Source organism: Crocodylus porosus, unplaced genomic scaffold, assembly GCF_001723895.1.
Source record: "Crocodylus porosus isolate Cpor-Errol unplaced genomic scaffold, CroPor_comp1, whole genome shotgun sequence".
NCBI classification, from domain to species: domain Eukaryota; kingdom Metazoa; phylum Chordata; order Crocodylia; family Crocodylidae; genus Crocodylus; species Crocodylus porosus.
The window spans coordinates 36,940,757-36,964,013 of NW_017728906.1; the positions used below are offsets into that span (position 1 = coordinate 36,940,757).

The following is a 23,257-nucleotide window of genomic DNA, read 5'->3' on the forward strand; positions in this document are numbered from 1 at the left end:
ACATACACACACACCCATATCTATCTATCTATCTAGATAGATATAGACATCCAAAATCATCAGGAAAGAAAACCAAAAACTGCAGAATCCAATTAGCCGCTCCTGGTATAGGGATGCCATCTGACAAATAATAAGCAGGATATATATATATCCTGCTTATGTCAAAGGATAGCTATATATATTTCATAAATCATATCGATGGTATAGATATGATTTCCAGGGCACAGGTGCCATTTCAGCAGTTCAGAGGGAAGCTATAGAAAATCATCAGAAAATAAAACCAAAATATATATCCTGCTTATTATTTGTCAGATGGCATCCCTATGCCAGGAGCTGCTAATTTGATTCTGTAGTTTTTGGTTTTCTTTCTTGATGATTTTGTATAGCTTCCCTCTGAACTGCTGAAATGGTACCTGTGCCCTGGAAATCATATCTATATCACAGATATGATTTATGACATATGATTTTATGATTCATGACATCGGTAAACAAAACTAAGAAAACATAAATAAGAGCTCCTTACCCCAAAAACAAACACCAGCTGGCCCTGCTTATTATTTGTTAGATGGTATCCCTATACATACATATATATATATATAGAGAGAGAGAGAGAGAGAGACATGACTATATGTGTATATGTGATGTATATATACACACACACACACACACACACACACACACACACACACATATATATACATTCATATACATACACACACACATATGTATGTATGTATAATAAAGTTCAGTTATAAATGGACTGGTGTATGCATATCGGCATGTGTGTATACTGGTATATAATCATATATATAACACCCCCCCACACACATGTCCACACACAGACATACAAATATGTCATAAATCACATATATATGATTTTCAGGGCGCAGCTGCAATTTCAGCAGTTTAGAGGGAAGCTATACAATATCACCAGGAAAGCAAACCAAAAAATACAGAATCAAATCAGCAACTCCAGGTATAGAGATGCCATCTGACAAATAATAAGCAGGTTCCAGCGGGTGTTTGTTTTTAGGGTAAGGAGCTCTTATTTATGTTTTGTTTGTTTTATTTACCATGGAGGGTTATTTGAGCTCTGGTATCAAACATATGGTGTTCTGCCAAGGAAAGGATTAAAGGAGAAAATTCTATGGAAAGAAACTGGATTTGTCAGTAAGAGACTAAGAGATTTTATTTACCAGAGTTTTGCAATCAGCACTTTTAATCTTCTTCACAATTGGGCTATTCAGAGGCCAAGAATATGCTTCAAGGGCCAGCAAAGAATAATCCAAATGGTGTGGGTGTAGGACTCAAATGTGAAAATGCAATGAAATAGGCATCCACTTGTCAGTGTCTGAAATCCAGGATAGTAAGTGCACCTGCTTCTTTGGCAGGCAGATATTTTTGCTTTCAGCAAGTTTGGCCTGCTCATGTGAAAGGTGAGCTTGGAGGAGTGGTGGTGGAAGAGAAAAGAGCTGGCATCCCTGAATGAGGGTTTCTAGTGAAAAAACGGACATAGCTAATCTGAATGGCAAATATTAAGTTTAAATATATGATAGCCTATCTTAAAAAATAATTGCATTAAAAGTAAGGTATTGGGAAATCTTGACTCCCAGTGAAATCGGGGGAACAAGGGGTGCTCAGAATCTCCCTGGACTCCAGCTTTAGGTTATTTTGGCACTGTTGTCATATGGAACAGTGCTAAAGAAGCAAGAAATTATTCTGATTAATTTAACCTCTTCTCTGTTGAAAATGGAAAGCAGCAACAGCAGAGGACAACAAACAAGTGGAATATTCCAGGCCAGCAGCATTGCTGTAAATCCAGGATACTTCCACTGATACATTTTTGAGAAAGGCTGCTGTCCTGCAGTTGGGTGCACTCTGTGGAGCTTTACCAGATATTGAAGACCTTGCTTCATTGCTCTGTCATGCCCCAAGTGAGGCTGAGGTGAGTAAATTGTGTGGCTTGGAGGGAAAGTCAAAGTGTATGAAGTGATGACAGGTAAAACACACTGGACATCTGTGATGAATTCCCACTTCTGTGAACTGAAAAAGTCTTCCCCTTAACAAGCAAAGTGAGAGATTTACATGTCTGGCATCAAAAACTGTTGAGTTGGCTCGGGTTTGTTCTGGCAGTGCTGGTGTTAGACAGCTGATTGAACCTGTATCTGAAATGAGATTTCTTTAAACAGCTGCAGAATACTAGGCAGTCCAAGTGAGAGCAAAAACTCCATGAGGAGTTTGCAAGCAGCAATTTTATCTTATTAAAAAGCTCTCATAAGGCAAAGGGTTGGGGGAATCCCTAAGCAGTTTTCTGGCCATAAGAAGAACTGCAACCTTGATTGGTTTGACTCAGTGAACCCACAAGATAAGAAGGAACAAAACACAGAAACAAAAGATGTAGGACTGGAGGAGACCTTCTGAGTCATGAAGATCAGGTCCTTGCTCTCATCACATAATTTGGGACCTACCTAAACTGCAGTGAGACAAAGGGGTTTTTGTGAGCCTCTCACAGCATGCTGAGCCAATTTCATGGCTTTTTTGCGGTGAGCCCTATGCCCCACCCCTCGCTGCTGATTTGCCAATCACTCATCTTCAGGTTGCAGCATTGCTGCAGAATTACACCTGGGTTCTTAAAGTTGTCACTGAAATCCTTTTGCATTCCCGACTGGTACCTTCATTGAGCCTATGTCACTAGCTCAGCTTCCCAGTACTCTCTCTCAAACCATGTGCTCTATGGCTGCAGGGATTGCTGTGCTTTTTCTGTATTCCAATAAGCTTTTGTTTCTGGGGGTGATTCCAAGCAAAATAGTGAGAAACCCTATTTTTTTGCAGTTTTTGTGACAATCATGAAACCGCTATTTAAGTCGGTCCCTACATATTATATTGTTCATAAACTTATCCAGTTCCATCTTAAAACTAGTTATTTCCATCACTGTTTTGTTTTCAGTAAGTTTTGCACAACCTAGCTGCTCTGATGGTTACCAGCCGTCTGATTTCCCAGCTGAATTTATTCATGGCCAGTTTACATTCATTTGCTGTCATGTCAATATCACTTTTCAACTTAAATACAGCAAAAGCTCCGTTACCTGGCACCTACAGGAAATGTGGGGTGCCGGATAACCAAATGTGTCAGTTATCTGAGAGGCGTCTTTGCCTGGTTGGGCAAAGACTCCCCTCCCGCCACATCTGGTGTGTCCACACCTCAGATTACCTGTGCTGCCTCTCCCACCCCTCCCCTGATGTCAGTGTGCTGGGGGAAAGGGAGTGGGGGCTCTGTGCAGGCTGCTTTACCCCACGCAAGCTGCTTTCCCCCAGGCTGTGGGATTTGACAAAACCAGAAGTTCCACTTCCAATTTCCCTTTTGCTGCGTCAACCAGCATGCCGGTTAATAGAGCATGCTGGTTAATGAAATACTGGTTAACGCGGCTTTGACTGTAGCTTTCTTTCCTTCCTGGTGTTCACCACCCTGATGTATTTACAGAGAGAAAATATATCTCTTCTCAGCCTTTGCTTTACTCAGATGTACAGGCAAGACCTTTTTTAATCCCCTACTGTGAGGCACCCTCTCTATTTCCCTGGCCACCCTAAGAGCCCTTCTCTGCACCTGTTCCAGTTTGAGCTCATCTTTCCTGAACATGAGAGACTAGAATTGCATACAGTACCTCAAATGAGTGTCATGTACAATAGCATGAATACTTTCATAATTCTATTATAAACAGTTTGCACATTATATTCTAGGATGTGGTCTCTTTGGCTAGGGACAGACATTCAAAAGGCCTGAGCCTGAATTGATTCAATCTTTGCAGGTTAGTCTAACCTGGCTACACTGAATTACTTTGTAACTGCACAGACATCCCAGAAATACAGACACTTGCCTGCAGTGGCTCAGGCTAGAAGCTGGGGGGGTGCTAGAGCAGTCCTCTCTTCCCTTGCACACAGCTGAGCTGGGGGTGGGGCATGGTCAGGCTCCAGCAGGATTAGAGAGGGGTTCCTCCCCTCCTTGAATGATAACAGAGCGTTTATCAGCTCTGTTATCAGCATTTATCATCCCACCAGAAAACAAACAGCCTCTCTCATTAGTTCAAACTCTTCTTAAACAAAGAAGGAACAGAGGGACATTAACAGCTGAGCTTTGATTAGCTCCAAAAAACCCTAAGTCAACACTGCTGTCTGCCACAGCATGGACCGTAGCCAGCATGTGGTCTGCTGAGGTGTCCATGTAAGGCAGAAGGGATGGGGGATCCTTGCTTAGTAGGGAGTGGGGAGAGGAGGGGGAAAGCAGGAGGGAACCAAGCAGACCCTGCTGTGTCTGCAAGTCTCTGCTCAAGCTGCAGCCAGGGAGCAGAGGGGAGGGGCCACCCCTGCTGAGGAGCAGAGAGCCCTGGCCAGCCAGAGAGCATGCCGGGATGCTGGGGGACTCTGATTTAACTTAAACCAGCAAGGGGTCTGGGACAGACCTTGCATAAACCAGTTTGACCCAAATCAGTTAAGTCTGATTCTACATTCAACCAGGTTTATCTCAAACCAGTTTCAGCCATTTTCAAACTGGTTGATGTGCACTGAACATTTGTTCTGTTATAGGTTTAAACCAGTTTCTGATCCCTTAAACCATTTATGTGTAATGTCTGTCCCTAGTCTTCCTGACAGGGTGAGATTTTTGGTCAGTAAGAGAGAAAGTGAGGTGAGAAGGTCCAGTTAGAGGGGAATTCTGATACCAAAGAGAGGGAATTCCATTGAACTTTTCTTGCTTGTTAGAGACTTCCTGATTCTGAGAGACATGACATGATATGCCATGACAGAGCTGGTAGAAAGAGGAGGGCCAAGAGAGTGGAAAGCATGAAGAAAAATGTTATATACTCAGGTTTGCTATACACCCATTTTGCATGTGGCCGCACTGTATTGATTTTGAATATTATCATTTTTCTTTTCTCTTCTCATATGCTCTATGATCTCTCTCAGACTTTTTTGTAGGAATAGATGTAGCCCTTCTAGAAATGGGAAGAAGCATATAATTGATCTCATTTAGATTATGTTTTTGAGCAGGTTATCAAAAACGCCTTCCAGTTTGGTCCGCAATTTTAATTCTGATTGCAAATGGGAGAATTTGTGTCCATAAAACTGAAAGATTAATTAGGGTCCTTTTAAAAATCCAACTCATACTATGTTAGTAAGTGTCTGGGAAGCAGAGTGAAACCATTTTCTAGACTAGGGTTCTATTGATTCTAATGAAAGAAGAATTGTGCATGAGCTAGTATTGCTCTAGTAGTAGTATGCTCACCTCTTCTTATAAGAGCTGTTTTGTGGCATAATAAATAGGAGAGGGAGTTTGCTACTGTAGACAAACTGCTTGATAAAGACAAACTGCTGAAATTATTTATATCAATGTCTAAAAAAAATCAACCGATCAGCACTAAATGTGACTCAAAGAAACACATTGTCTTCGTAGGAAAAAAAAAGAAAAAAAAAAAGATTTTCCTCTTTCACAGACCCTTTCTACTAGAGCCAGTGAAGATTTTTTCAAAAATGCAGTTTTCACTGGAAAATGCCAACACATGGAAACCAAAATACTTTGCAAAAATGTCTCCGTTTTGCAAACTTAGAAACAGCAAGGCAGGTTTCCATGCTTTTGGGAAGACGAGGCTGCCAGGGCCTGCATCTCTGGAGCAGCCTTACCCCCAGTCCTTCTGCACCTCCTGGAGTGCTTAAACCTCTCCCCAGCATTACAGGGAGAAAGAAGAGCATGGGAGAAGTGGGAAAGCTGATCTTTTGCTCAATGTATAGGAGGCAGGAGTAGAAATTCGCTGAGCTGCATGGCTCTGCTCCCTCCTTTTCTCCTGGGAGAATATTATTGGTTTCTCAAAGAAGTGCGGGGTAGCTCCTGCCTCTTGCAGAAATCCTAATTGGCTGCTCTATACCAAGAAGCAGGCAAGCCAATTAGGTTTTCCCTAGACAACACTAAAATGTGGACTTTTCAAGTGATCTGGCTCCCTTTCCCAAACTTTTACTTTCCAGGCTGGCAATCAGTACACTTTATGCACTGCTATCCCCACAGCTGGACTGCCCAAAGGGTGAGGCCTGAGGAAGCCCTGGCAAGTTGTTTATTGACACTGACAGATTGTCCTGACCTCCCTGCTGCACCACTGAAAACCAGGTGTGAAACTGACCTCTCCACTAGCATTCTACTAGTCAGTGGTGACCAGCAACAATCTGACATGAATTGTGTTAAATCCAGTTATCAATATACAATGTACACCTTAAATATCATGGGGTGCCTATTTTGCTTTGGAAACACCATATGACTACTCCAAGGAAAGCATTTTGATATTCCTTTACCAAGCTGCACTCTTGTTCTAAACACAAACCATGGGAGGAAATGTACAATGTCAGAAAGAGAGGGAGACAAATGCTTACCCAAAGAGTACACTCTTAGATAAAGATAAGTTTTTTAAAATATTTTACAATGAAAAGGGAGTTTTGTTCCCTGATCTAGAGGGTCTGTCTATCAACATCTACTGGAAGAGATCACTGCATCAATTAGGATTCTTTTAAGTGCCTTAAAAATTACATTTTATTCTAAAGCCAGTGACATGCTTAGCTGTGAGACTGCCAGATTGTTCAGAAACACTGCCTTATGAACACTTTTAACATTATTAACCTATGACCTATCAAGCTGATTTAAAAGTGGAAATATTAAAATCTGGACAGGATAGAGTTGTAATAGGAGCAAAGCAATTTAGAGTCATCGTGCTTACACATACCCCTTGATTCCACTACACTGTTTCTTTGGCTCGTGGGAACCCTGATAAACGCAGGCTGTTTTCAGTGGAACAAGATTATGAAAGTATGGACCTTGAAACATCTCTTAAACAAACCATATTGCACCTGGGAGAAGACAAAAGGCTGGATTGTAACAAAATAATCTGTTTTAATGTGTTCTACTCATCCAAAGAGTTGATCTTTAAATAATTTACTCTGTTCTGTTACAGAGGTACTGTTGATTACAGATCTGTTAATTTTTTTTAAAACTTTTGTTTCCAGCAATTTTAAACTTATCCGTAAAAACACTGTCTGAGCTGAAACTTAATGTATGAGGTTACAAATTAGGAAAAAAAAATACAAAAGAAATTAAAAACTAAGATGAGATCTAAAAGTGTACAAAGAATCAGATGTGTGGCTTTAACTGTTTATAATAATTATTTGCTTTTTAAAACAGGGCAACAGTTTTAATGTATATTTTAAACATGTGAAAAATAAACCTCAAATATAGAAACATTGCTTTAGCTAATTTGACAAAAAATCAAACAATGAACTTACTTCATTTTAAATGTAAGTAAATATCTTAGGATTTTGTGCCTTCCCCCTCACTTTAGAAATTACTTACAGTGTTTGCTGTGCATTGACTCAACTTTAATGGTTGCACAAAAACAGCTCCTTGGTCTAATGATCTACAAATTTGAAAATAATTATACTGGCCCTGGCAAGCGATTATATGGGAACCAGGTAATTAATATTTTTAAAACTCTCTAGTTATATATCTACTTGTCCTAGTCAACATTATCCACAGCAAGCTCTAGTAATATATTTATTCATGGGTCCAGATTGACACTGGAGGAAATTCCACTATAAAAATATATATTTTAAATGATGTACAAGCCCCTTGTCTAAACTCTCAGAAGCTACACTTAAGCCACAACTCCCTCCCTCCCAACTATTTTCATTCAATCAATCTTTCTTCATTTTGCACAAAGAAAGGGGTGAGTTAGGGCTCAAGTGTTATTTGGATTTTGAGTCTTAACTGAGTTGCTTTGCTTGCGTTAGTTTAGGTCAAATCCTTCACATTATATGCCTTCACAAGGCAATCTTTCAATTTCAAACATGTGTGATGTGGTAGAGGCTCCCCCCACCCTTTTGTCTGTGAACTGGTATGGTTAGATCTTTTAAATGAACAGGTGTACTTCCCCCCTGCTTGTGATATGAAAGAAGCATAAAACTCGATTATAGCAATTTATGGTCTCCTGACTTGCATGGACTTGTATCCATGACACAAGTAGCTTTATGCTCAAATTCAAGACCTGATAAAATAGGAAGTTAAAATTATCTTCAATCCTTTTATACATGAAAACCTCAACAAATAAACAGTGGTTTAGTGGCATGGCAACCTGCCCCTTTTAAATCCACAAACTAGTCTGGGATGTCTATTTTGAGTGAGTTTTGTTTAAAAAAGGATAATCAGGCTCTGATGAATAGAAGAGTAGCCGTTAATTCAGACTGGGGCGAATATAGTGAAGTTTAACACTACCAATTAGAAACAAGCACTGTAGATTTTCATGTCTCATGCTTACAAAAAAACTTGTGCTTTCTCCATTCATTAGGTTACAAAAGGTGTTTGAAGGTGCAAATATTTACACATCGGCACAGAAATAATATAGAAGGTGTCATAAGTATTTCATTCCCGTTGAACTATATTTTGCAGTTTTATGATGTTTATTAAAAAAAGGCCCAAACCTGGGCTTCTTAAATACAGTACAGCAGCTCAACCTGACAACCACTCTTCAAATACTGAAGTAAAGCTTTAAGGTTCTGCTACTCATTTTCACTAAGGTTCATTTGCACCGTTGTGCTGGTGTAGCCCTAAAATGATGTGGCCTATAAATTGAGAAGGGGTCTTAGCATAAATAGCTCTAAATCTTTGACTGAAAGAAACTTTAGTTATAGCCTTTTTTCCTGTTGGTAGATGCCAGTCTCAACATGCTTAGATTATGACTAGGGTAATACACAAATTTCACGAGGAGAAAGCAGTCTGGTAATTTAAACAGAGACAATCAGTAAAGAAACATTAGCAGCTCAATTGTTGTCATTTTTAAAGCTACTCCACTGAAGCTACAGATAAAATATACTGACTATCTTCTTTTAAGAAAGGAAACAGAGCAAAGTTCTGTGTATATTTCTGGAGGTAGCAGCCTGGAGTTGGGTGAAAGACATTGCTTTGAAGTTGTAAAACTAAAGATTTTTAAAACATAACAAGAAAAGAGGGGAACTGGGTGTTAAACCTGATACTCTGCAAAGCATATAGTGTTCCAAAGTAGTTGAAGAATGCAAGTCTGCCACTAACGCCTCCACCCACATAGCTGCTGACTTCAGAATAGGGATAATGATACATCCATTTTCTTCTATAGCAGCATAACTGTAAGCCCAAGAAATTACATTTTCTTTACTCTCCAAACTAGAAACTGTGCAAGATGACTGTCAAAAGCACTGAGATACATAGAAGCAGCTTCTCTCATCAGGTAACTAGGGAAGCTGTGTAGTCTTTGAACTTTTCTGCATGCTGCTTTTTGAAGTGCAATATATTGAAAGTTGATTTATTTCAGTGACTGACATACTTCCCAATAACAGTCAGATTCTGTATATACTAAAGTCAATTGGGGATTTGCAACCAACTTCAACGAGCCCAGGATTAGACCTTGAAAGACATGACAGGTAACAGGCCATTCTGTTATGGAAGTAATAACTTCATTTAAGTTTAGTGCAAATGACACTGATTTTAAAAATAGAACACTAAAGAAAAACTATTAACTCAAAACCACTACAATATTCAAAACATCATGATAGAAACTTGATCAAAACTATTTCATTCTAACTGGAAGAAGTGGAATTCCATGAAGCAACAGGTTTCACTAAGTTAAATACCACCATTTACCCTGATTTTAAAGGTATTTTTCTTTTTATGCATCTGATTTTTTTATAACTGTGCTAAATACACATTGGGTGCATCTAAACGAGATGCTTAACTGCACATTAGCATAGTTTACTGAGAAGTAAGCATGTGCATCTACATGTGCACATACTTACTATTCAGAAAACCTCCCTAATCCTGACTAAATTTGCTACCTGCAAATGCAAGTAGCAAATTTACTCAAGATTAGTAATGATAGAGTACCGCTCATGTAGATGCCTGACTGGGAGCAAAATCTGCTCCTGGTCAGCCATCCACCAGGGGGCAAGAGATAGCCCCTGCCCCTGGGAGCTGCCTGCTGCCAGGGTGGGCTCTGGCACAGGAGCCTGGGTGAGGACTATGTCCCCCTGACTTGGCAGAAGGAAACTCCAAGCCCTCTGCTCTGAGACTGTGATTGGAGAGCAGGGGGCTGGGAGAGCCTTATCTCTCAGCTCCCCTTCCACGTTGCAAAATGAAAATAAAATGTATGGAATAAACTTTTGTCACAATATTTACTCTTACTGCCAGTATCGAGTAGCTAGTTCTTTGCTCTAATTGGTTATCTTTACTGAACAATAGGTTCTGAAGTTTCTCTTTGTGAATGGTTTCTTAGGCAAAAACTACTCTGAGCTTTATTTCTTCTACACAGATGCCCATAAGTAAATGACTGAACGCATCTACATATATAAAAAGGTACTGGAATAATGTAGCTTGTTAAAGATCAAAGATTTAGGGTATTACATTTGACATTAACACATTTAACATTAACTCAGGGCACCTCACTGTCATTATGAAAGACAGGACTTCATAGATTTTAAAAGTAGTGCTATTTTAGTATTTATCTAAACTTTACAAATCACTTCCGGAAATAGCATTGCCAAAGCTATTATTTTCCAATAGAAACATTGACCTGGCTGCTTATGTTTGCTGCCCTGCAATCATATCTGTTGTCCTGCCTCCCATGCATCTGATCACCAAAGTAACATGAAAGGTATTTGTGCTTTCATGATGAAAGGTCACTTAGCACTGCAGATTATGCTGATCAGCACTAAGGACCAACAGGTGGTTTCTTCTATGGAGGGGAAAGGTTTCAGGTACTTACCCTGAATTTGACTCTGAGGCTGAGGGTTAAAAGCAGTGGCGTGGTTCAAGGAAGCTCGTGGATTAGGTGTGGGGGCTGGGTGATGTGGGCTGACCCTCATGGCTGTGCGACGCAACTGCTCCAGTTCACTCAGGCGCTCTGAAAAGGACAAGCTCCCGGGCTTTGTCTGCTCATCTAGTTTCTGACGATGTCCTATTGTGGGAGGGGGGAAAAAGATCAGAAAATCTCACTGATGTATGAAGTTTGTTGACTTTTTGCCGATCCAGTGGCATTGTATCTAACTGGCTAGCAGCTATCTGCAATGGAACGGAGAGGATTGCTCTGTAGTAACCGGAAACACAACCAAGTCAGTGACAAGGCAATCTAACTCCTATGAAATGTGGAGTACTCTCAAAACACATCCACTAAAAGCTGCTCTGCCCTATTACTGAATGTGGGGGGGAAAATAGAGTGTTTGATAAAGTGAATAAAAAATGTTGTTCCATCTTCCACATGTTAAATCTGGATTTCAGCAGTTCATCAAGAATTCAAGCCCTCAATCATGTTGTGATCAGAAAGGTTCAAGAATGCTGCAAAAACCAAAGTCCCAATAAATCACACTGATGTCACACTAAGAGCCTTAAGGAGCTCATCTGTTAAAAAAGAAAGAAGAATGGAATATAAGAAATACTACCTAACGACATGTAATTAATGGGGGGAAAAGTCTCTTTTACTTATGTCTGGCATTTCTGCTGTGCCTTGCAGAAGAATGCTCTGCAAGGTAATGCTGACTTTTCCATTATTATCTTGTTTGATGTAAGCTATTACATCGTGAACTCAGACTACGGACAAGTGAATGCACACCCTGGCATATTTTACATTGGTGTTGTATATTGGTGTAAATTACACTGGGATCAGGAACAGGCAGAGGTGCAGCTATTCCAGGGTTATCTCACACAGTCGATGGCTATTACTGGGCCATACTGCTAGGCAACGGGGAAGTAGGGAACAGCTGGACTTGCATAGCTTCCACTAATATAACTTTATACCTTGATTCTTTGAAGGGGGTTATGTCTCCACCAGATTGGGCAAGTTTACTGTCATTTGCATTATCTGATTACTTTGGTGTGTACATTTTGTCTGTCAGATGCCATTACATGGCAGTCTCAGGGAGGCTCTTCGAGCACTTCTGTTAAAGTTTTGTTGCTATGCTATAAAGGTTGCAATGAATGGCAGGTGGGGAGAGGAAAAGGCATTTCTTTCCTCATCACCTTTGTCTATATGATTTTAAATATGTATGAGTAAGTTTACATTTGAACTACCTCATCCGAAGTGCCTGACATCCTGTTCTTGGGCTGAAATAAAAGCTTCTGAGTCAGTGGCCTGGCTGACAGTTACCAAACCTCTACCAGACAGGTGTTCAGTGAAATAATCTGGAATGGATTAGAAGTCTCAGAGCAGTTCTTAGCCTTACACAGTCAAAAAGTCTTTCCTGCCCAAGTGCAGGGGGGCTGGACCTGATGATCTGTAAGGTCCCTTTCAGCCCCTAACAACTATGAAACTATGAAAACATTCAGTGCATTTTTATTTTAGTTGGAGATTTCCTTGCTCAGAGACTGCAGGATTGAGCCCACGGTTAAGTCACAGAAAAGAGATCGAACTTGAATAGGTACAAAGAATGTTCTATCCTTTCACACTTAAAGGCAGTTCCCTCCAACTCAGGGGTGAGAAACAGATAGGGAGGGGACTGTGAAAAAGGTGATACTGGACCTGTCCCTTTTGCCTAGGTCTTTTACTGAGTCACTGGAAACTTTTATAGAGTAGTAGCTCTTTTCCAGGGTTCTCTGCTTTTGTTCTTTATTTTGTCCCTCTAGCACCACTTACATTCCTACCCCTTTTTTATTTACTCCCCCAAGTAATTGGATGACCTTTGAGTCTCTTTTGCCCCCTCCCTCTTATATGGTAGGCCATAGTCATTCCTGGGTAAAATCCACTTTGGACCTCTGCTGCAGAAGTGAAATAGATTGGTGACTTTAACTTTTCCATCTGCCATGAAACAGGGGATATTATCTATGGTTGTCTACTGAACATCCTTCTTTGGTTCCCATTTGACCTCCCTCCCTTCACTACTGCTTTGTCTGAGATAGCTGTCTTCTGTTTATTCCTTTGTGATTCCTTCTCTCTCCTGAGGGGGTAGTCATTGCTGTTTCTGTGGTGAGGCCTCTTTGAAGTCACTGCTCCCTCCCTTAGGAGTTATATAGGCTAGCACGTCACGACCACAACATTCATTAGAATAACCCACAATAGCCAATTTTGCTTTCTCTTTGATTGTGCAATATATAAACATTCATCTATACCAATTCTGCACCAGAGACATGTTACTAAATACGAAGAAAATCCTCCCTGCAAAGTTCCGTTATGCTCTCTTCCCTACTGAGCACTCTTTCATGAAGCTCTAACAATGCTTTAATCAAGATGTAGAAGCCATTTTTTCCCCTTCATTCCAAGGGGAAAATGTACACTTAAAAGCAGTTCCCAGTAGCTGCATTTCTAAAATTAAATTTTATAACTCATATTTTGGTTCCAAATCTCAGCCTTTCTTCCTGCTGCCAGACCTTTTGGCACAGCCCACTGTCTCAGATTTCACACTGTGCTATAAATTATCCCAAGAAATGAAAAAAAAAGTCAAAAGATATATTATATAGCAATTATTTTATCATTAACGAGACCCATTAGAGCTCTTCACCCCATCAAAAAAACCACTTTCATCTGACACTTCGGTAGTTCAAATGTGACTTTCTTTCATTTGTCAGCAATTCAAATTTGATTCAGTCCTTCAGCTCAGGACACTTTACTTGATTGCAAACACACGGGGTACATCCTACAGGAGACGTTTACTGCAGTGTTGCCTGATTAGCTCTGTAGTAAACATCTCAGCATCTACATTCACAGTGCTATTAGGAGAGAGTAAACTAATAAACTGTTGTAGGTCAGTACTTGTAAACACAAGTGCTATCCTAGGGCAGGTTTTACTATGCAGCAGTGTACATGTAGATGCTGATTGGGCTGGCTGGGTCACGAGGATGCTTCACTGCGGGGGCTTCCTGCTGATTAGCCTTGCACCTGTACATGTGCAGTGAGGTTATTGTGACACACTGTAATTACAGTGTGTTGGAGCAGACTAAGTTAATTGAGTCTGTTGGAGCGTGGTAATTCTTGGACTCCAGCAGATTCCAGCATCTCATGTATCAACATCCTGTCCTGAAAAATGGTGGTGGGGCACTTTAACTAAAACTCATTCGAACTGATATATGAGACGATCTGGTCACTTTAAGTAGAGTGGTTCTTGGAGCTGCTCTAATTAAAGTGCCTCCCTTCCCCCACTCCTGGAGCCCTAGGCCCCAGTCAGCTCCTCTGCAGCATATTGAGCTAGGTCAGAGCAGCTTCGAGCTGGCAGGCTGATCCCTACCATCCCCTGGCTCCCTGCCAGCCAGGGCTGCTCCAACCCAACAGTGCTGCAGTCTTGGACACATGTTCAAATGCAGCATCCAGGAGCAATAAACTTTGGCATGATATGCACCAGAATTTATTGCTGTGTATTAATTGTATGTGTAGACACATCCACAGAGTCACACAAACTGTGTATATATGTTAAATGCCTCAGGCCTTCTGCATACTGTAAGTATCCATCTGCTGAACTGATGGTCCCAGAACCAGGATTCAGTATAGCCCTTTTCAAGTCTATTACCACAAAAGAAATTATTCTAGACCAGAAATTCCATTCAAACAATTTGTGCTTTTAATGTAGTGCATCTGTACAGTGTTCCAATACCTGACCCTCCCTTGTGTGTCCCAGTGCTACTTTCATGGCATCATGAATTTCCTGTGTCTGGCATGGAAACTAAAGGCCTGGTGGTATAACCCTTGTCTATTAGAGTAAAGAAGTTTGCATTTTAGGCAGCTCTGATTGGTCCAAGTAAAAAACCTGGAAGCAGCACAGCCATTTTCATATGTAGAGTGTCCCTTGAATGAATGAAAATTAACTCAAATTGTCTCAGATTGTCCCAAGAGAAATCCAACTTTTGTTTTAGTAGGCAAAGAGACTCACTGTAGTCAACAGGTCCAGAGCTGCATTGAAACTGGTGAGGCATCAGTGCTTCACTGCTACCAGTTCTGGTAGCTGGAGTTCTTTATGCCCATACTCAGAATCAGGTCTCAGTTCAAAATTAAACATGCCACCAAGACAGTGGTTTCTTTGAAGGCTACTGATTGATTGATGAGAACAATGGATTTAAAGGGGATGGTTTGAACAAGGGCTTATGAAAATTCCACTGATGTAAATACAATTTAAAACAATTGCTATATCCCTCTGGCTCTGTCTTGAAGAAACACTGGCGTTCGTGGTAGCTTCCATGCCAGACACAGAAAATTTGTAATGGGATCTGTGGAAAAGCACTCCAGAGGTCACTTGTATCAGATGTTGTATCAAAAATCATATTTTTTTTACTCAGCTGAACTATTTAGCTTTTCCTCCCAGAAGTGTCTTAAAGGCAGCAGCACAAGACTTTAATCTCAGAAAGTATGACTGAGCAGTATTCCAATGCCAATAAGCAATTTTCCCAAATCCTATATAAATGCATGGGTTGAGCCCCTGAAGCATGCCACATTTATTTTTCTATTTATTAGTTTTACTTTGAAATACCATCTGAACACCTTATCCTCATATCATCCATCAGAGAACAGAACTGTTACTATCTCCATTTTATAGGTGGAAGAACTGAGTCACAAGGAAATGAATCAACTCGCCTGAGATCACCCAGTGTACCTGTGGAATAGTCCTAGTTTACTGCTTTAACCACAAACCCATGCTTCCCCTTTATAGAAGAACTGTATGAAAAATGATGAAAAAGGGTGTGAGGAAGCCAGTCACAAAGCAGTCCTTCTGCATTTCATCATCCATGAAAATATAGTGGCTGTACTGAGTTTAAAAAGAACCTGTCAGTGCAGGAGGCACAAAAAGAGTAAGCATGAAAACACATGGGGTTTCTATATTTAAGACAGAATGGCTTGTGGCAGGTCGTTTGCCAAACCACAATCTATTTTTCCCAGTTGGGATAGTAAAGTTGACAGTCTGCCGTTTCACGTGATAACAGGGATCAAGATCCCCATCAGGTGTAAGCTGGTGAAGATGTACTGGCTTTAATAAAGCTGCCTTGATGTACACCAGCTGAGGATCTGACCCTGAGAATTGGATTGTGCTCCCATGTAAACTTGTGGATTGAAAGCTGAGGGTTTGTCTATACCTCAGCAGTAGGTGGTCTTGGGGAAGACAAGATGGAACATGTCCCGCTTACCCAAGACCATTGACATGCTCCAAAGCTTCAAGTTCACGTTTGAGGCTATTCCAGACTTGCCTCCAGGACCTACTCTCAAGCTCTTGCTCTTTGAAGGTCTGACATTGGGGGCTGAGGGTGAGTCCACAGCAGACTCACAAGCAAACTTCTGATGCTGTAATGAATCAGCTAAGTGGGGTATGTTGGGTCCTGTTCTCCACATAGACTGGTGCTGACTTAGTATAAACAAAGCCTGGTGCCAAATTAATCTAAGGGACTTGGTGCTTGTAGTGCCAAATGGTACCTTACATTGGATATTGGGGCTCAGTCCTGTGCTCCTTGTCTACTGAAAATGCCCACTGGTACCAACAAGTGTTAGGAGGGGAAAAAAAGTGACAGAAGATTCTCTCAGTCTTCAGGGTCAGGCATTTAATACAATATTTGGGCCTTTGAGTAGAATAAAATAGGGCAGCTAATCTATTTGGCTGAACCAATTTTTATTTCCCCTTTATGTATTATCCCAGTGAACTCATGTTGGGGTTTGCATAGAATTTTAAATAAGGTGGGTGGAACCAACATTAGCTTATCATGACACTGCTAAAAATACATGAAAGTCATTTTCCACTTAATGGGGGGAAATGCAGTTTTATAGACTTTAAGAGACTGCAGAGTACTCAGCTTGGACTGCGTCCATCTGGCTGGAACACTGGATTCTGAAAACAACAAAAACAAAATGACTTGGCAGCCCCCATTTTTGAGCACATTGAACGTTAATTGTAAATTTAGTGTTTAACATTGTGGCTGAGCATAGAGAGATAATGTCAGCATATCTAGCGGCCACTGGAGATGTAGAAAAAGAAGTAAACACTAGTGTTAAATTTCTTTAAGTCTGTCTTCTTATTTCTTCTAAATTTCTCTCTTATTTACAATTACAGAATCAGGTAGAAAAAATACGAAAAGGTATAAACAAATGTGTTGATTTTTCCAGTCTAAAACGTCAAACTAATGAAATTTCTGTTTGGGTCAGCATATTATTTTATGAGCAAACAAACATTATAATGGATTACAGAGGATAGATCTTTCTGTTTAATGTAAGATAAACAGTCTACCATAGATTAAGTACACACTTTTTTTCACTTACTCTCCCTCACAGTCTGTGTAATGCTTGAAGTCAATATGCTTTAAGGCAGTAACACACAATAAAAAGAAGATTGAACATAAAGGGTCAGATCCTTATTTCCTAGAAATCAGCAGAGTTCTGGAGAAATCCAGATTTACAGTAGCTAAACCTGAACTCTTCTAAATTTACAGATATTTGATCAGATTTGGGGCTTTGTTTGAAATCATTACAGACATCATGGAGAAAGTAGGTACAGAACTAGATACAATTTGAAACTTTCTCAAATATCAGAGTGTGTGTGTGCAGGAAAGGAGTTGGATCCAAATGTGAAGAAGGGAAGTGCTGTAGTTACCAAGGCAGATGAGGATAAGCTGTTTCATAGGGTGCATACGCACATACTAACTTTCTGACAGTTAAGTCGACTTAACTGTCAGAGTGCACACATAGAGTTGACTTAAATGCAGAGCAAAATAATATCCCTTTGATGTGTATTATCTTGAGTAATAGTAGTTAAATTAACTTAAAGTATGTGTGTATGCTAAGTTGACTTAACTTAGCTGGAAGCCAGGGGCTATTGCAGGGGAGGCCTCACAAGATGGCTGCCACCATGTCAAGGATCTGTATGTGTATATATTCCAACATGGCTTAACTTAAGTCAACTAAGTTAAGTCTCCTTATTTTAAGATGGCTTAGATATGTGCATACACCCATAGAGCATGTCCCCATGCAGGGGCATGTGCTTGCAACAGGGAAAAAAGCAGCAAAACCTTGGCTGCTACTTTTTGGCACTGCACATGCGCCTGCATGAGGGCTTTGTTGCAGAGCAAAATGCTGTTTCTCTGCTCCTCCTGGCTCCCAGCATACTGGAAGAGCTGGGGGACAACTAGGGGAAGGGAGAGGCTCTGGCTGGCAGTCAGGATGACTGAGCTTCTGTGTCTCCTGGTGCATACTCCTACACACACACACACACACACACACACACACACAACGTAAAAACCAAAAAGATCAATAGGTGGTGTGGTGACTAATATATATAGTTATTAAATTATGTGTTGATCATTTTAATGGGGAACATTTGATGCACTTCCCCCACACCCCCATGATCAGTTATAAAATGAATTCTGATTAGAAACAGCATTTGTTGAAATGCATTTAACTATTATATATCTTCTGGGGAGCTAATGGGCTTTCTGCTGGTAATCTGTTATACTTTTATATGGACATTGTGACTCCAATTCTGTAATGATTTGTTCATTTACGTACTTAGAGCAGTTCTATTGCGGTCAATGGGGTCCCTGACTTGGCAAACCTAAAAACAGAACCTACTTTGATAGTGGTCTTCTATCTCATCAAACAGTGGTAGGGGCTATGATAAAACTCTATGGTGTCTTGGTGCCCCCAGAGATGCATCCTGGGTTTGTGTGAACTTATTGGTCCTCCACTCTGCTGAATGGATATGCCCAGGTTATTAATTTGTCCAGAAATTGTGATTTACCATAGGTACATCAGTAAAATAAGAGAAAAACAAAAGTGATTATTACAAGGAAGATCAAATGGTATAAAAATGAAAAAGTGATCAAATACTTTGACAACAGAATATGGTAAATCTAAATGGACAAATCCTTACCCTATGTTCAGACTACCAGCTAGCCCTCATAAAAATTCTCATGCAAATCTCTCAGGGTCAATCTCTTTTCAGTCACAGCTAGCTCCCTCAACCAGGGACATGCATTTCCCTTCTCACAGGAAGTCCCCTCTCTAGACACCCCATACTGGTAACTGCCTTCAGAGCACTGCACATATCCTCCCATCCCAACTACCTTCAGGGAAGCCATGAGAATTCTCTAGAGTGTTTCTATCTGTGGAGACATGACAGGGACTTACTTCATTTGTGAATTAGGATGATACAGTTAAATAGCATCAGGACATGAAACTGGAAATACTGTGAGATTTGTATTACTGCAGTGAGAAAATGGGTATGGTGGGTCAAATATGTACTCACTGTTGGTGCACATTCAGCAGTAGCAGTATCTTTTTTAAAGGTTGGTGTACACCTAAAACCTACCTTCTGGACAGCAGTCATATCCTAAGTAAGCCTAATCCTCTTTGTGCTTTTTCTGTCATCATAATAACTTTAGCAACATTATACCAAACTGACCATCTACATGTAGTTGCCAGAAAGTGAATTAACAGTCTAAATATTATGCACATCATGTGACATTTCCTAGACTCACTGAGAACTGACTTACATCCAAATGGCCATCAAGCGTTGAATGTCTGGTGTCATCACCACAAAGTAAGACAAAATACAGACTGACTGGCTTAGTAACATAATTCTGACACCAAGCTGGGGGGAGTAGTAGATATGCTGGAGGGTAGGGCTAGGATTCAGAGTGCTTATACAACTGCTTACAATGCAGCTCAGTGCACATCAGCTTGCATGAGGAGCAGACTCAATCAACTGAGTGTGCTCTGAATCGGTGGATCTCTGGTGCATTGCAGGACCAAAAGGTATGTGTATAAATACTTGCCAGTAGGTCAAGGGAAGTGATTGTTCCCCTCTATTCACTGGTGAGAGCACATCTGGAGTACTGTGTTCAGTTTTGGGCCCCCCACTATAGAAGGCATTTGGACAAATTGGAAAGAGTCCAGTGGAGGGCAACAAAAATGGTGAGGTGGCTCCAGATATGACTTATGAGGAAAGACTAAGGGAACTGGGCTTATTTAGTCTAGAGGCGAGGAGCCAGAGAGGGGACTTAACAGCAGCCTTCAACTACATGAAGGATGGTTCAAAAGAGGATGGAGCTGGACAGTTCTCAATGGTGGCACATGACAGAACAAGGAGCAATGGTCTTGAGTTGCAGCAAAAGCAGTTTAGGTTAGATATTAGGAAGAACTTTCTCACTAGGATGGTAGTAAAACACTGGAACAGGTTACCCAGCAAGGTTGTGGAAGCTCCATCCTTGGTTTCAAAACCAGGCTAGACAAAACATTGACTGGGATGATCTAGTTGGAGCTGGTCCTGCTTTGGGCAGGGGGTTGGACTAGATGACCTCCTGAAGTCCTGAAACTCTCATTTTCTATGATTCTAGATGCATCCTCTTCTACTACCCAGATACATGGCAAACCTGGCAAACCATTTTGCACTGTTTAAGGAAGACTCTAGATCTTTGTGGGTCTCTGCAGGCATAAGTAGATGTGAGATTTCCAGAGAGGGATTTTTTTAGGAACATTTCTATTTCTCTACCAAATGACCTAGCTTAGATTCGGTTGTAAAATTCTGTTTTCTATTTAATTTAATTTTATCAAATTTCTGGCTAGGATTTCTCTGCTGGGAGAGGCCCACACCAGAACAGTTAGCATCTCAGCAAGCTGGTATGTAGGAAAGCTAGGTTTGAGCCCCTGCTCTGCTTGATATAGACTAGGAATTGAATTTAATGTTCCCATACTCCAGGTCAATGTCCTAACCAACACAGCAAGTGATTCAGTCTCACTACTCATTTAGATAAAGTAGATTGTTGCCAACAGATGATGTAAAGAAGAGCCTTCCCAGAAGAGCCAATAGCCTGATGGAGAATAGCTGCCTCTTGGTTCAGAGCAAGGACTTGAAGCTTGGTCTTCCACTTCTACTAACTACCGGATTGCAGTGGGCTGTCCTGCAGTGAGCCACTTTGCTTTTTTTTTTTTTTTTTTTTTAATGGAGGGGGAAGGGGACAAACAAACAAAAAATTATAACAGGTCTCATGATTGTCCTAACCCTGAATAGGAAAATTTGTGTAGTTGTGAACATTTTCTTGGGCAAAACCATTTCCTGTCCTGCCCTGTCAGTAAGAACTCTGTTAAACTCACAGGTAACTCTACAACAGAAATCATCCTAGATAAGCCATAACAAAAAGAACATTGTTTTCATTCCAACACTTATACCAACGTTTCTAATGAATGGTGTCACAAATGTACTTTCTGTTTTTTTCTTTAGAGGTACAATTATTTCTTAGTTTCATATTTAGAAGTAGGGACAGCTCAATGAAGTAAGAATAATGCAACTTAGGGATGATTTTTTTTTTAGGCAGCAGCAGTTTGCAGAAGTTAAATTACCCTGCAAAAATATTCCTTCCTCCTACTTTTTTTGAAAACTTCAGCATATATACTTTTCAAAAAACGAAGCCTGCCTGAATCTGAATAACTCCCAACTTGAGCAATGCATTGCCAAAAGCTTATTTTGTCTTTATAGTTTGTATCTTCCCACACACAAACTGCTGTAAGAATACCCTGCAGACATAGGCTAAGGCATAATTGCTGGCAACATGTATAAAAGTGTAGGTGTGGAAAGAAAAGAAAACAAAAGGAACAAAAAGATAGTTATGGCCAAAGTGCAATCAGTAGAGAGAAGTCTCAGACTGAGGGAACTGTTATTCCTTCTTATTCATATTATTTAAAAATTAAATTTTACAGCTGGTGAAAGGAACCAGCTTGAGAGCTGGGTAAATTGAAATATTTAGGCAGGATACACTTCCTGATTTTTCCATGCTGCCATTGTGTCCTCAAACAGATGCTTCCAGAGCATAGAACACTGTTTCTGGGGCAGTTACAATTTTTCAATAAAAGAAAACAAAAGTATGATACAGTTATTGTGATGTACAGTTTTGTTCTTCAGAGAGAAAACTGAGGCAACCAAAGGACAGTGCAGAAGTTAGAGCACTGATCTGGGAGCTAGTTCAAGTCCTTGCTTTGCCACAAATATCTTTTGTGATCTTGGGCCAAATCACTGAAGGCTTGGACGTAACGTACCATGTTTATAGCAGTGTAATGAGTTGTTTACGTGGGTATAACAAAGCTTTATACTGGTGTAAAAAAGGAGTGGACACAGAAGATACAGCCCTACATTAGTGAAAATTACTTGAATCTGGAGCGAAACTAGTCACACATATCTACCTTATTCATCACCATTGCTTAAAGCAGGCTACCAGTTATTCAAGGCAGGCCATTACTGGTCCCCTGCCACTCACTTATAAGGAACAGTAATAGCAGCCTACTGCATGCAGCTATCTAGGAAAGCTGCTTGTCCTGGAGTAATTTATACCAGTGTATAAATAGTGTGTAAAATGAACCACTGTCAATGGGTAAACTGTAAATGGGTTACATATTCAGAATGTTTCTGAGCCTGAGTTCTCCATCAATAAACTGAGAAAGATAGCATTTCTCAAAATATACTGCCAAAAAAAAAAAAAAAAGTTTAAAGGTTAAAGATTTAAAGATTCAGACCCAGAAGCTACAACCATGGGGGCCAGATAAATACCTTCAGTAGGTACTCACCCTTTGCCCTACCACGGTTCCTGAACTGTACACCTGGAAACAGATTTCTAGTATCAGTAGTAGTCATACTTGAATACAAGTGACAGTCATTATTATAGACACTCACTTCACTTGACCAAACAGTCACTGGATATTAAAGAAAATCTGTCATCAACTGCTCTGGTCTAGAATTTAGCAGGTGATCTACAGCTGCACGGTAAAACCCATTGCTCAGCCTTTCAGTCACAACCAAGTTCAGGGAAATTGCAGATGGAAAAGTGAGTGTCTACATTTCATGAAAAACCTAACCTCTCTTACGAAAAGCCTAGCCAAACTCATTTGCTTGCTCTGAACTAAATATATGCCTTTCACATTTGTTTAATATATCAAATTGTATTTAATAAACAACAGTTTTGCTCCTTGATTTTTCAGTGCTTTTTCAGGCTTTAACATTTCCTCCTTTAACTTCCCTAACAGTCCCTCCACTGTACGAACACTCTGTTGTGTACAAGCAGGATTCCAGTTTATTGAGAGCTCATAAATTTCTTGTGGTTCTACTTAGTCCTTATTTTAGTTTTTTTTGCCCCATTTTTGCTTCCTTCATTTTCTTTGCAGCTGCAGAGAGATATAGTAAGCTACTGTAGAGCATTTTGAAAGCAGGGCCTCTGAGAAGTTTCCAAACTGCATACAAGCAGGTTATTCTTTGGGTTGTTTTC

The 23,257-nt window shown here is 40.3% G+C and overlaps 1 protein-coding gene across 2 annotated transcripts in view; it reads right to left on the reverse strand.

The window, feature by feature from the left end:
* Nucleotides 1-23,257, reverse strand: part of RUNX1 (runt related transcription factor 1) — an 84,713-nt gene that overhangs the window by 28,075 nt on the left and 33,381 nt on the right. Inside the window, exon 4 of one of the 2 annotated variants that reach the window (XM_019528899.1) lies at nucleotides 10,818-11,009. The exons of the other annotated variant lie outside the window; for it this stretch is intronic. Within the exon in view, the coding sequence (XP_019384444.1) occupies nucleotides 10,818-11,009 (192 nt within the window). The remainder of the gene's footprint in view (nucleotides 1-10,817; nucleotides 11,010-23,257) is intronic. 2 annotated transcript variants of the gene reach the window in all.